Below are 15,605 nucleotides of genomic sequence, written 5' to 3' on the forward strand. Positions count from 1 at the left end.
CCCCTCTTCCATTCCAGCTCTCTGCTGTGGCCAGGGAGTGCAGTGGAGGATGGCCCAAGTCCTGGGCCCTGCACCCCATGGGAGACCAGGAGAAGCAGCTGGCTCCTGGCTTCAGATCAGCGCGGTGTGCCAGCCGCAGCGCGCCAGCAATGGCGGCCATTGGAGGGTGAACCAACGGCAAAGGAAGACCTTTCTCTCTGTCTCTCTCTCTCTCACTGTCCACTCTGCCTGTAAAAAATAAAAAAAAAAAAAGGTGATAACTACTTGTGGTTTTCAGTATGTACTATTGCTGCTTTACTGTTCTTTACATATTTTACGAAATTTAGACCTTAAAACACCACCCTATATATTCACTGTTCAATTTAGTCAAAACACATCCCTATAGGCAGATAACACTGTGAGCCTCATTTTACAGATAAGGAAATTGAGACTGGAGAGATTAAATTACTTGCCCTAGGCAAACTGACTCTAAACTAGTTAGTATCCTAGATATTGCTACTAAGGTCAGTTTTCAAATTTTTTTAAAGAACCATTATTTGGGGGTAAAATTATTAAAATTCTCATTTTTGTCCCCGTATGTATGTCTTTGGTAAAAAGAAAATCTTCACAAAATGTAATTTTGAAATTTTTTAATGCACAAAAAGAACATCCCAGAAACAGAACAGGTGCTGACTTAACAATGAAGCACTCTATAAAGCAGAGCCCTCCCCACTCAGTCAATAGGAATACACTGTAAATAGACATGAAAGAGGTGAACACTTCAGGACTAAATGCCAGCCCTGCAGTTGTATACTACATTCACATATGGCTTATTATCTCCTAGGAACAGTATTTCCACTGTGATGTATATGACAGTTACATTTACTGGTAAGATGCTTTTGACTCAAACGTCTAACAAAAACGCTAAAGAGGTAGTTTTGCCAATGCAAGGTGGGAGAAAAGCTTTACCTTGCTTTGGTTATTTCCTCAAAAATCAGCAAACATTGCTTTTTTCTAACTCTTCCCTTCATCAGTCAGGAAGAGAAAGATATCTTTTGAAGAAGCCAATCCATGACCCTCTAAGAACCAGTTGCCCCAAGCAGCTGTTTTTCAAACTATTGTTCTGAAAGTCACCTGGGAAGGTTCCCATTGCGGATAGGAAGGAGATTCTGTTAAGAACTGACCAGCAGTTTTAGGAATTCATCCTGGTTTGTGGCCAAATTCCATGCATAGTTTAATGAAGCCAACTTCAGGGACTCAAGAATACTGGTAGATGTCCTATCACTGAGACTTGGGGAATGTTATACATTTTTTAAAGTCAAATAAAAATTTGAACAATTCTCTAGCTGGCCCATGAAAGGGCCTCATGGGTACCTTCAAGTAACTGCACGCAATTCCTCCAGTTTCAGTCGTGTTTCGTAGACTCAGCACTTCTTCACCTCAAAGGGAACTGTCGCTTCTGAGGGCCAGTTGCCACATGCTGCTTTATTGGTGTGGGTGACACATGGAGTGGGGAAGGTCTGTCCATAAGCTTTGACACTGGGCACTGACTATGTACAAACTAGCTTATCCTAGTCTTAGAAATAAGCCCACCCACCCCCGCCCCCCCCCCCCAAAAAAAAGTTTCAAGAGGCAACAAGACACTTTTCCATTTGCAAACCTAGAACAGTTATTTACCAGGCAATGGTTAGGAACCACTAGAAACAAAGTGACATCATATTAATCAGGTCTGACTTGTTACATACAGGGAAGCATAAATATACAGTAAATAAGAGCTTTATATGTAGCCCCAGCAGAATACGTACATATTAGAGCTGCTGTGAAACTGAGCAGGCATTTCCGTAGCACATCCCCAGCTAAAAGCAGTTTCATCACTCAACAGTCTGAAGGTCACAGACGCTGGGACACCGTGGGGTAACACTAAGCAGATAGCCACATACACTTATCCTTGAAAATGCATGATGGGAGAAGCAGAGATCAAGGTGAACCATGCTTCGCCTGCCGAGCATCCTTCACATAAATAGGCACAAGTCCCTTCTCCGGTGGTGGCTGGCAGCCTCACACCTCGCAAGCACCCGTGGAGCCAGGGAGAGTCTCTCAGCACACAGCGAGCCCATCACGTGCCTGCTTCCACTGAGTCAGGCTAACAAGCTCCCGCATCAACAGTCTCCAGGTTCAGGTCAAAGCATAAATAACTCGGACACCACACCCGTGGCTTTTCCTTTCACAATGTTACTGGGAACAGGCACCGGTCACAGCAGCACGGAGGCAGGCTGTGTACCAGTGTGCAGGAGTGGAGAGTAGCTTTGTGCACCTTTGCAAAAAAAAAAAAAAAAAAAAAAAAAAAAAAAAAAAACAACCCACAGAAACCCAAATCCACCATCCGGGCCTTGTCCCTTACTGACTAGCTCTGTCTGTGGCGAGGAAGACACTGTGTTGCTCCTGGGCCCTTTCAATCAGCTTCCTCTTCTTCTTCTTGTTCCTCTTCTCCTTTGCTTTGGGTGTTCTCTTCCCTATAATGGGGGAAGAGAGAAATGCAAAGATGTCAGAAAAGCCTCTTTCTCTAGAAAAGAAAACACAAAACATGGTGAGTGCACAAGGCCCATCTGGAAAACATCACCTATGGAAAAAGCAGCCTCAAAGAGAAAATTGTTCACATTAATTTTGATGGAATAATAATAATTTACTAAATTGGATATGCTGTCTAAAACAGAGACTGATCTTCCTGTTACAGGGAACTGGCATATTTAAAAACCTCCCAGTGGCCTGATCAGTCTTTCAAATATCATCCTGCCACAAAAATTCTATTTATCCCCTCCTACTTTTAACAATGCTACCCTTTACTAGACATCTTTACATCTTTCTACTGCTCCACATGTCAGTGGCTCAAAAGAAAATAAGCATGTATCTACAGTAAATATACCAGAAGTTTCAAACTCCCCTCTCTCTGCCCCATGGGAGAAAAAAAAATATTGCTTTTAACAGTTTTCCCTCCACGCTCTCTACATGCCAATATATGAAATGACACATAGAGAACATTTTTTCATTTTCTACAAAAAGTCATGAGGACATTATTCATTATGAGCTTAATGGCTTCTTTACCCAAATCCCCGGGACCTGTTGTTCTTGTTACAAATAGAGAACAAGAATACCTGTTTGTTCTAGTGAAGAGGTGGTAGGCATCCTACCAAGTTATCCTATTTCCCCTCTTGGTCTTAGCCACTAGGAAGCCCAGGCCATAAGCTCCACAGTTGAGGTTTTCCTCTATGGGGAAATTTCAGATGCAGTTTTCTCTTTGCCGGGGCTCTAATTTTAGGTTGTGGATTATAGTCTGACTTTAGCAGGTCTCAACATTCTTTCCAAGTATGGCTATATAAGTTTTCAAGGATGTGTAACATGGCCTTCTAGGTTTAAAGACATACAACTCATGAGATTTTTAGGACAGAGAAGGTATTAAAAGTCTACATTTGTGAGAAGATAATACTGTCTACCCTCTGTACAGGAAGATTTTTCCTCAATGGACTAGAAAGAATCCTATTGACTATTCTTCCTCTCCTACCTCCTTTTCTTCTGATTTTACCGTGTAGTTCTATAACACTTAAGTATTCTCCTCCTATAAAATATAGCCGTTCAACATGATGGGGAACCAGTATATACAAAGAGAATATTTAGTTCTAATATATCTAACTTAGAAAATTCAATGCCCCAGACTTTTTCATTATAGGACATAGCTGGCCAACTTTTCAGTCCAGACAATGGAGAAAGTGGCTGATGTAAAAATGAAAAAGAAATTGACTAGAAATTATGGAGATAAGTACCTTAGGAAACCAAGGTCATACAAGATTAAGGGAGGCCATGAGATTCCCAAATAAGGGAGCAGTTTCTCATTTCTACTCTGATCAGAAAAGATCTGTTTTGATTGAGGAAGGAAAACAGTCTCACTCTTGAAGACTCTACCACAATGACTGGCACTTAGTCAATATTCAGTAAGTGTTTGCTGAGTGAAATTTTTTATCATAAGAAAAAAATACACTTTTGAATAGGATGCAACATTAAAATAATGAGAGCATGATCATGCCCCCATATTAAATTATAAAGGTCCTTGAAGTTAACTTCTGGTTCTCATTAAATTCTGGCATTAATGTTATGATGGCATTTTGCCATCTTTAAACGAAGTTAATCCTAGCTGATGAAACTGTAGTCCAAGCCATCATTAATCAAAGCAGCTGTAAAGCTATAACTATTTAGTAACATTATCTCTAATGAGATACACCTAATGAGGGCAGGGAGATGAAACACTTGAAATAGTATATTTAAAAAGAAGATTCAATTATAAAGTCTTAGGAAATGGTTTATATAGAGAAAACAGGGAACCAAGAAATCAAAACTCCTTAATTTATAAAAATCATTTAAAAATTATTTGGTTTATGCTTAATTTATACAAAACCTGGAATTTCTTTTAAAAATAATCTAATATTACTAGATTCTGAGTGTACTCTGCTATAATAAAAATACAGAGATATGTTAAAAGTTCATTTTATTTTTCACCAATTTTTATTTTTCAAATTTTTATTTTTCAAATAAATCATGTCATTGAAATTTAAGAGTACTACTTTAACAGTAAATCTATGCACAAATACCAGGAAACTCATTTTTTTAAATGCCAATTTCATGTCATTTACCTAATAGATTATTCTGAAGTACTTTTTTTCTGATGTAACTTTCAATATCAAAGGGTCTTTAGGTTTGCTGGCTGATACCATATTATGAAAATATTGAGTGATTTCTCTAATTCACAAAAAGTTTGTATTTTGGCTAAATATTTAGCAATGCTTCTGAAAACTCATTCCTATAAAATATTTAAAGTTATAGTATGTTATGTTACTTTAATAATAATAATTATTATATTTCCTTATTGGTAATTAGCTACATGATACTGATTCTAATGAGCCATGTTTTGGGGTCTCTAACTACAAATCTAAACATTTTCCACAAGTGTTTTCTAAATGGCATCTCTTTGCTACTGCTTGGTTGTTGGTTTTGTTGTCAGCCAGTCCCATTACTCATCTAGGGTAGATTGTAAATATTAGATAGTAAAGATGGTTACCCAGATTTGACCACAGAGAGGCCTAAACTAATTGAAAATATGTTGTGGCCCATGATAGGCTGTTCAGACTTTAAGCTCAACTCAAAGGATATTAAAACATCAGCTATAGCAAGGATCTCAAATACATTTTCTTCTGAATCTTACTAAGACTCTCAAACAGAAAATAAATCACTAAGATTAAAGCTAACCAAAGTATGTGCCTCTGTTATCTATAGAAGTGAAAAGAAGTCCTCTTGGACTTAAGATTTGAGTCCAAGAATGACTTCAAGAGTTCAGATTGCTACACATTCATACCTACAGGAAGTAGGATACCAGTCACCCAAAGAACAACTCAACTCATGGACTTGACTGTACATTCACAAGTAAAAACATGGAATATATAAAATCCAGGATAAGAAACCGCTTACATTTGATGAGGCAACTATCAACCTCCAGCATATTTAAGAACAAATTCTGCTCATCACCCTGAGGACTTTGAGAATGTACAAGTACCCTTCAGAGCTCACTATTTATGTAAATCTCTTCAAGATCAGGCAGAATCAACTCTACAGGGCATTTTCAGTACTGATATGTGGATGTAAGAACTGGTCCAGATATCATTCTTTTTTTTTTCATTTTAAGGAAGGCAATGTGGTTTAACAGAGCAAGGCTACCAATGGCAGAAAAGGAACAGGAACCTGCTATCTTGGCACGGTCATGTAACTAGGATGACTGCCTTCCAGTTTCTACATACACAGAATAAAGATGCTACGTTCACCTTTCACTACAAAGTTATGATGCCATGTAAAAACATGTGTTCCTATAATGAAAGGAAGATGTAGAAAATCACCAGCAAAGCAAGATAATACAATTGAACAAAGTTAGATACTATCAAAGCCACTCTTACCAACAAAATTACATTGACTGGCACACATGTGGAAATGGTCCAACAGGATAACCTATCAATTCTTCTACAGAGAAAGTTGAACAGTCCCTTATGGAAATACTAACATTCAGCTGTTGATTACTGCTATTAGAATCAGAAATGGGGTACATTATTTTGCATCAAGCTATCAGACAGACTCACAAATTACATGAAGCTGTGAAAATACGGACTCCACTGCCAGTCAGACACTGATTTCATCTTTCGTAAGTTCCCAAATTCAAGAAAGGCCCTCAGGTGGCTTTTTCCCTCACTAGGTTCAGGTAAAAATCTTTACATCATTAGAACAGTGGTTCTTGTACATCCATCAGTAAGGGGTGGAAGCTGTCTGGAGTTTCCATAATGACTATTAAGTGTTTGAATGAAAATAGTGTAAGGCTTAATGCAAGAAATTGAAAAAAAGTAGCTGTGACTATAAAAAAGAGCTTCTCTAATATATACATATTTATGAAACATATATGAAGGAGCTTCCAAAAATTCATGGAAAATCCGCATCCTGTTTTTTCCAAGAACTTTTTGAAGCTACCTCACATACATACATGTAAATTGGAGAAAGCAGGACCCATATGGCAGCTGTAGTTAACCATTGTTATAGCCACAATTGTGACAAAAATAAGGACTTACAATCAGGACTGATTTTTACTAAATTCTGATATATTTGTGATGCCCTGACTAGAAACCTGGGCTTCACTGCATCTATGAACTTCACTATGGAGACTCTTATGATTTATTTATTTGAAAGGCAAAGCAACAGAGAAAGAGGAGACAGAGAGACATCTTCCATCAGCTGTTCATTCTCCCAAATGGCCAAAACAGCCAGGTCTGGGTCTGGGTCTCCCATATGGGTTGCAGGGCCTCATCCAGTTGAAAGATCACAGACTGTTTTCTAAGCACATTAGCCCGGAGCTTGATTGGAAGTGGAGCACCCAGGACTTGAACAAGTACTCCAATATGGGATGCAGACATCACAAACAGCAGCTTAGCCTGCTGTGCTACAATGCCAGCCTCTACCATGGAGACTTGGGAGTCACCTCAAAGGCACCCTTCAAAGCAGCTCAAACAGATGGACAAGAAGCCAATGTAACCATCACTCCTACAAATTTGGCCAATTTCAGAGGATGCTTTGGAGGCACAACATAAAATTTGAGTTGTAGACAATGACTAGCAATCAAGCTATTTCTTTTTCTCACATGGGCAACTTAAGTTTGTCTAAGAAGGAGTAGCAACAGAGATTTATTTATTTAAGAGTGATTAATGATTCTCTGGGAAAATGCCAGCTGGTTCCTAAAATATTTTAAAGGCTCATAAAAATAGACAAAAGACCTAAATACAACTCATAAAGGAAATAAAAATGGCTAATATATTTGAACAATTAAAACTGCCAAATAAAATAAGATGCCACTGCAAAGATTCTTAAAAGTAAAAAGACCTAATGTTGGTAAGAATGTAGTGAGACAGGCATTAGAATGTATTGAGAATATAAAATTGATACCACCTTTCTTAAAAGCCATCTGGCAACATTTACAAAAGCATTAAAAGTATTCATAACTTTTGACTCAGATCTAGGAATCTATCCTAGGAAAATAAACTTGTGTAAAGATTTATACATAGAGATATTTATTACTCATATAACACTGAAAAAATTATAAATTACCTAAACATCTGACTGTAATTTTTCATGAGCTCTTTGTTTTATGATTGCTAAAGCAATAAGATGTTTTCAACTATAAATTTAGGCATTCTATATTTTAAGGGTACAGAAATTATTTTTCAGAGTACAACTATTGAACATCCCAAAAATGTATCATAAATGGGTGTAAGAAAAAGGCTGTACTATAAGAGCCTGCCTACTGCAATGGTACACAGGTTCCTACAGAATGTCACTTGTAGTTGAAGCTAAGATGGAAAAGCTTAGGAACTACTGGCCCATGTCTTTCAGTTAGTTCAAAAAGTTTTTATTCTAGAAGAAGGTCCAAACTAGCAAGTATGATGATGCCTTGCATCTAAGTTACTTAACATAAAAAATCTTCCAACCCTCCGTAATAGTTCAGAATAACACTTCTAATTGAAAAAAAACTGTTTATGGTATATAACAATGTTTATATGTATATACCAATAGACTTCAAAAAAAACATTAACATTTCACTTTTTTTTTATTTGACAGAGAGAGAGAGATAGAGAGAGAGAAAGGTCTTCCTTTCATTGGTTCACTCTCCAAATGACCACCTACGGCTGGCGCTGTGCCAATCCAAATCCAGGAGCCAGGTGCTTCTTTCTGGTCTCCATGCAGGTGCAGGGGCCCAAGCACTTGGGCCATCCTCCACTGCCCTCCCAGGCCACAGCAGAGAGCTGGACTGGAAGAGGAACAACCAGGACCAGAAGAGGAGCAACCAGGACTAGAACCCGGCACCCATATGGGATACCGGCACCACAGGAGGAGGATTAACCAAGTGACATTCCACTTCTTTCATTCCATTTTTCCAAAGTTTTTGAGGCCTTCACCTTACACTGTAAAATAATTTCATCAAGATAATTAGCATATCAATCATCTTGCTTTTTTGTGATTATAACATTTAAAATTTCTTTTCAATTTCAAGCTATACAGGTTACTTGTATCATATCAGGAGTCAGATGTGAGGATAAAGAGGAAAGAAAAAAAGCAAATAAATCCATTTTCACTTATCATAAATAAGAACTTCTTAATATATAATTATTATATATTAATAAATATAAACTTTGTTAGTAGCATCCATCTGGTTTGTTATAAACACCTCTTTTCACTAAAAGTATTTCACTGATAGATAAGTATGTTTTGAGAGGACCAGCAACGGTTAATCCTTTAACGTTTATTTTCTTTAATCCAGTTTGCTTGGAGAAAAAAACTGGGAGACAAACCAATAAATGTTGACGTGTTGAAAACTAACAAGCCACTACTGAAGAGCGCATCTTGAATTTCAATTAATCAATTAAGAAACTTCCAAGTGGTAGCTTCATCATCACATCATTATGAAAGAGCATGTGTTTTAAAAGCTATAATCCAGAGATCATGTACAGATAGGTGTTCTTGGAAGGTATTAGTAGGGAGTGATTATAGGCCGGCGCCGTGGCTCACTTGGCTAATCCTCCGCCTGCGGCACCGGGACCCCGGGTTCTAGTCCTGGTTGGGGCACCGGATTCTGTCCCGGTTGCTCCTCTTCCAGTCCAGCTCTCTGCTGTGGCCCGGGAGTGCAGTGGAGGATGGCCCAGGTCCTTGGGCCCTGCACCCGCATGGGAGACCAGGAGGAAGCACCTGGCTCTGTAGCGGCCATTTGGGGGGTGAACCAATGGAAAAGGAACACCTTTCTCTGTCTCTCTCACTGTCTAACTCTGCCTGTCCAAGAAAAAGAATGAATGAATGAACAAAAGAACGAATGAACGAACAAAAGAAAAAGTAGGGGGTGATTATGGTCCAAAAAAAGGAAAGTAGACTTTTCTGAACATATAAACATGAGGATCATTCAGAATGCCAGAATTCAAAATATTTGTGACTTACCTGGATTTATAGTAATTTATAAAAACTGGGGCTGGCACCATGGCATAGTAAGTTAAGCCTCCGCCTGCAGCATCAGCATCCCATATGGGCACCAGTTCAAGTCCTAGCTGTTCCATTTCTGATCCAGCTCCCTGCTAACACACCTGGGAAAGCATGGAAGATGGCCAGAGTGCTTGGGCCCCTGCACCCGCATGGGAGACCTAGAAGAAGCTTCTGGCTTTGAATCGGTGCAGCTTTCTCTCTCAGCCATTTTTGATGGTTCAAAAAAAGTTTGTTATGGTGCATGAAGATAGTTTCCTAATTTGATGGTATGAATGGACTATGCTACCTTAAGAATCAATGAGCACCTGTTGCTGAGGGCACATGGGCAGTGTGCCCATGCATAGTATGCATATCAGAATATTCATTTTCCATGAACTTTTTGTCCCTTGTCTAAGGACATCTCCTTAGGTGCAAATCCCGTTTGATTTTTAAATTTCATTTTCAAAATGAAAAAAATAAAATTAATCCTGAAAATTAAATTACCAGTAACATTACCTGTGTAAGATAGTTCTTAAGTTCCTAATTTTAGAGCTCTGAGGAAAATCTTAGTTCTTCAGATAAATAACATGATCTTTAAGGGTCCAATAAGATATTTGAAAGCCTGTACCACCTCACTTGCAACATTAAGGACCACAGCAGAGAAACCTGGATGAGATTAAGGTTTATTCCACAGAACATAGATCTTGGATATTGGATACTTAAAACAGAAAAAGCAAAGTGGTTCAAACACAGAATTCTATAGACTTGAAAATGAGTGAGAACAAGAAGTGGTTTTAACCTAAAATTATTTTCATAAATATTTCAGGTTCACTATAAAGGACAAAGTTTTGGTAGTGGAAACTGAAGGAATACTTTTACAAACTGGAATAATTTAAATATGGTATCTGATTCTACCACAAGGGGGCAATAATTCACTTTTATTGTAAGGGTATTGGTTGAGCATTATAGGTTTTATTTATTTATTTATTTTTAAGATGAAAATGTACAAGAGACCTTTGCAGCTCTAACTTCTTAAATTGTTTATCTGAGCTCCAACTGGAGGCTTGTCTTCTCCTTCCTCGCTTATAGGTAAGCTCTATAGCTGACTAAAGAGGAAGTAACAAGAGCCAAACAGCACACTAGGAATAACGTTGCACTGCTGTGAAAAGATGTTTAAGGGTCAAGAGGACTAATAAGAGAAGAGTAAGATGGGGTTGCTATTCATACAGAGACACAGGGGAAACATTATCCATAAGCCCACAGTGCCATTTCCTTACAGTGAAGTCAGCAAGTCCTTTTCCTGGATCCCTTGAGAAGAATGTTACAAAACTAAGAAAAAAAAAATCTTCAGTCTTTTGCCGCAGAAAGTACACATAAATTTGACATCAGGAATGAATGCTGATCCTCTGCTGGTGATTCCTGATGAAGGATTCTGATGTCGACCTCCCCGCACCACAGTCAGGTGGGCCATATTGGAGTGAGTGCAGAGATAGTGATACGTATTAGGTATTTGCTGTGTCCTGCTGTAGTCCAACTGTGTCAAGTGATTGAGCAATGAATCAAGGGAGGTATAAAAAAATCTAGAGAGCCCCTCCAAGGTTCCTGTAGCTAATTAGCAGCAGAGCTGGGCCTGGGGCACATATTTCAATTTATCTCCTTAATACAAGCTTCTCTGGCTTGGAAAGTCACTGGACAAGGATAGGGCTATTTTTCAAGAAAAGTAGAGAAGCATTAGAAAGGCCACTGATATTGCTGTAGGTTCTATGAGAAAAATCAATGGCCTCATTGTAAATGTGAGAATCCTTTCCAAACTGTCGAGTACTACATAAATGACAACCTAACCTGTAACTTAGACTTTCTGTAAATTTGTCCTGCATTGATTTGTTGCTTATTATTCTTCTTACCTTTTAGCAAGATGCCATCTGTAACGCTGCCTGGGAGGGGTGAGATGGCAGACATTCTTACTGGGTGCCCTGCACTGCAAGTGCTTCATACACATTCTCATGTAATTGAATACTAGAAAAGGAAAGTACATACTCAAACCATGCTGCCAAATGTTGTGCAGCTTCTTGTCCTAAATTTATTCAAAATAAGTAAAATATTCAGAAAATTATCAGGCATATTTGACATTCTTAAATCAAGTCAGGGAAAGCATCAGGTTTTACAGAGAAAGTGATACTGCTGTTTTCATTTGATTACGGGCTATGAGATAATCAGAGAAGAATTTCCAGTTCCTTCATAGATGACTTCACATTTATAACAGAACATACCTTTTAAGATAATTCCATTAGAATGAGGATTTAATACCTTCTTCTTGGTCTTAAATCAATAACCATTAACTAAATGAAAAAAAAAAAAGTCCAAGAAGAGATATTTAAGATTACCATCATATGGCAAACATTTATTTGATTTGGATTCAACACAATTTCTATGGAGTTTGAAGACACATGAATGAAAAGAAAGTCAGGTGTCTCCTCGTAGCTGTAGAAGAACTTGAGTTACCCCTCAAGCCTACAGCTCACCTATGGGCAGGTCTTACCTGAAGACAGTGAACACAGCACAACCTGAGGGAAAGCAGACTCCACACAGGATCATAAATGCAGTCCTTCCTCCGTGTCCCTCTAGCACTTGGAACCTCCATCGTTGTGAAACCTGCCCACTTCTCTTGTGGTTTGTTTGGCTGTGTATCATGGCTGCTCATATTTAAATAAGTAAAAATAGCTACAACGTACTGCTAATGTGCCTACTTAGAGTCTTAGAGTCTACTTAGAGTCCTACTTAGAGTCTTTCCAAACACCAAGTTACAGTAGTCATTTAAACTTATCTCAATTAAGAGGACCAAGAACTATGGGTTAGATCTGTACACAGAATCTATCAACAAAATTGTCTGCTCTTCCTGGGCTCCATGTGGCTTCTGCCCTCAACTTCAGCTCTACTAATGGTCACTGTAGGCTACCCTGGCCCTGGATAAACCTTAGATCTCTCCAGCCTATTACTTCCCTCTTTCAGTGGCCAAAGTCTCCTTTGCTTCAGTTACATATTCCCAAGATGGGAATTCAACATGTTTTGGTCACCCTACAAGTTAATCCACAGTGTCATTGCTGCCTGGACAACCCTAGGGTAGGCACTCCCTGATCCAGCCTGGAGCAGCGGGGGTGCAGTCACATGATGCCGGATTGGGAAGGCACCTGGAACACAGGAGTGGGAACCTGGATTTGGGGGACATGCAGCCTTAGATCCAGAGCAGAGCCATGCTGCTTAGATGCCAGTGATCTTGGACCAATGATTCACATGTTCTGAGCCTATAGTCAAAATGATGCCTGCCTCAGCATTGATGTGAGGAGTAAGAGAGAATACACAGTCCTAAATACCATCCCTGGTACATAAATGCTAAAAAAAATTCTAGTACCATGTAAAGTGTCCTACATGTATTATTTCTAATTCTCAAAACCACCTGAAAGTAGGCGTTATTTCCATTCTGGTGATGAAGAAATAGGTTTAGAGAAGTAGATAGCTCTCAGACACATAGCTCAGCAGTGATTCAAACCAACATCTGGCAGATTGCAAAACCTGCACCATGTCCACTGTACTTTTCGGATCCCGTGTGCCCAGCAAAATGCCTTTGATCTCATAATCATTCAAATGGATGCTGAACAAACAAATTAATAAGTAAACACAGGGCTGGCAAAACCATCAAGCTCCCTGCCCAACTCCCTACAGTACCGGGATTCCCTTGGGTCTCATTAGCTTCCCGATGGGCCTGGCCTATAACCTGTATTTCTCACAATATTCTTCAGGGCTAAAGCATCCAAGGCTTCAGTTTTCTGGGGGTCAAGCAACACATTTAACAGCTTTAGCTTCCTATCAACAGGGTGCCCATGGTAAAACCAAGGGAAAAGAAACACAGGAGTCTTATTTTGCAGCTGGAAGTTGCAAGAGGTTTAGACATCTGATTCCAAAGGCCAGTTCTCAAAATTCTCAGAATTTTTTCAAGTGTTGTTTCCCTCCCCATGCACCAACTCCTGAAGCAAAGTCCAGATTTTAAAGCTTTAGATGTGATTGAATGTGAAGTGAAGATTGGATGCAAGTCTGCAGCTGCAGAAATGGGGGCTTTGGAACAAGATAAAGGAGATAGCCCTGAGCATTTCAGGATCAATGGCCCCCTCCTTTCCCAGTAGTGCTGAGAATCCACGTCCCATACTTTAAAGTGAGATAAAACTCTTCCTCGCTGCACTGTCTTCCCTAAGATCTGAGTGGATGATGCCCCAAGGAGGAAGCATGCATTAATCTAGTTGTTAATGTCACAAGGAATGCATGGCCAGGAAAACAGCCATTAGCCTTCCACTCCCTGCTGTAGGTCACTCATGTTGCCACAGGTTCATTTCTCCATGGTTATGTTCCAGAAACTTGACCTATATTACAAAATATCTCAATTTATTCAATACACAGGTTCTGTTTTGAAATGGAATCTAGTTGATTTGTAAAAATTCTCAAGTTAGATCCCCAAAAAAATGCATTAGAAAAAGTTAAAACCATAATCAAGTTTGAGGCTTCTTCCCAAGTAGGATGCAGAGTTCGCACTTAAAATTTGCATACCTCAGACCAGGTGACACACCATTGGTATCAAGGTGTTATTAGTTGGATTACAGACAGAAGAAAAGAAGTCTATTACATTATTACATTTTTTCCCCAAAATATTCACCCATCATCACTACCATCATCACAATGGTATAAGCTGTGTGCCAGGTACTATGCACTTTACATGAATTTTTTCATATTAAAAATCTTATGAAATAGTTACTTTTATCCACATTTTTCAAAGGAGGAAACTGAGAAGCAGAGCGGTTAGGCACCCTAAGATGCCCTATGCAGTAAGAGTTTGAGTTGGGATTTGAACTTCGGCAGTCTGGTTGCAAAGCTTACAACACATTAGCTATTTCTCTCATCACCTTGTGGCAGAAGTATGATCTTCTGAGGGTAGAGAAAGAGGAAGGGGGAGGAGGCCAGCATTACCCTACTATCGTGAACTCCTGCAAGTCTCAAGAACTGGTCCTTCAGTTAAATGCCTGGGCCATCAATCTCATAAAAGGGAGCCTGGGGCCATAGTTGGTTTGATATAAGACCAGGATGATCAACAGCATATTTTCTTTGTTATTCTTATAAGACAGGGGAAATATATTAACATTTGCTAAAGTAAACAGTCTCTATCTACAAGAAAAGGCTGAACATTTGGGTCACTGTAGAGCTTTGCCAACTACCCAAGTAGCACCAATGGATATCAAGTAGGGGGAGATTATTGGACAAGAAATCCAAATAACATGTTCGGGACACCTCATGATTATTAGTGATATCACATTTTTAAAGTTTAAAAAAACCTACAACTTTTCCGGCTGATCTTGGATCTCAGTATCTTTGTCTATGACTATCCAGATGTTAAAACAGAATATGGCTATTTTTGTAAACATCCTAATATCTAACAAAATTGATTTATTTCTCCACTATTGAAAAAGGCAGTTCCTGCTCCAGAGAAGGTGTAGAGACTGTTAAACATTTAACAAATTAAAATCAAAGGATGTTTCTATCTGTGTACATACACAGATATGCAATAAACATCTGCAATGTTTCCCAGATGTTGCCTATCATGTTTCTTTCATGATGTTCTTCTTGGTTTTGGATAACTTACATACTGAGGGAAACATGTGAAACCAAAATTTTGTAAGTAATATGAAAAGATTTAAGATGTAATAGAAATGATTTAAAATAAATTAAAGGTATCTAAGAGATCTGCATTCCAAACTACTATGATTTCAGTAAAAAAAAAAAAAAAAAAAAGGTTACCAGAGTTTGACAAGAAAAATTTTATATATATACATTTGCATTTATATGTAACATATTGGGGAGCTATTATATGATACAAAACAAACTCTTCATGGTCTAAGTGAGGCAGGCCGAAGCCCTGTACTGAAATTCAAAGTAAATGAAACAGTGTAATCAAATTAAAAATCCATAGAACTCAATGAAACAAGAATACAATCTTATGTAAG

At 38.6% G+C, this 15,605-nt stretch overlaps 1 protein-coding gene across 2 annotated transcripts in view; it reads right to left on the reverse strand.

The window, feature by feature from the left end:
- Positions 1–227: 227 nt before the first annotated feature.
- The window catches only part of RSPO2 (R-spondin 2), a 184,054-nt gene continuing 168,676 nt past the window's right edge, over positions 228–15,605 (reverse strand). Inside the window, exon 6 of one of the 2 annotated variants that reach the window (XM_008255829.4) lies at positions 228–2,492. In XM_008255829.4, coding sequence (XP_008254051.2) covers positions 2,377–2,492 — 116 coding nt within the window. In that variant the 3' untranslated portion in view covers positions 228–2,376. The remainder of the gene's footprint in view (positions 2,493–15,605) is intronic. The other variant, XM_002710731.5, reaches the window with a different exon arrangement.

Source organism: Oryctolagus cuniculus, chromosome 6 (assembly GCF_964237555.1).
Source record: "Oryctolagus cuniculus chromosome 6, mOryCun1.1, whole genome shotgun sequence".
Lineage (NCBI taxonomy): Eukaryota > Metazoa > Chordata > Mammalia > Lagomorpha > Leporidae > Oryctolagus > Oryctolagus cuniculus.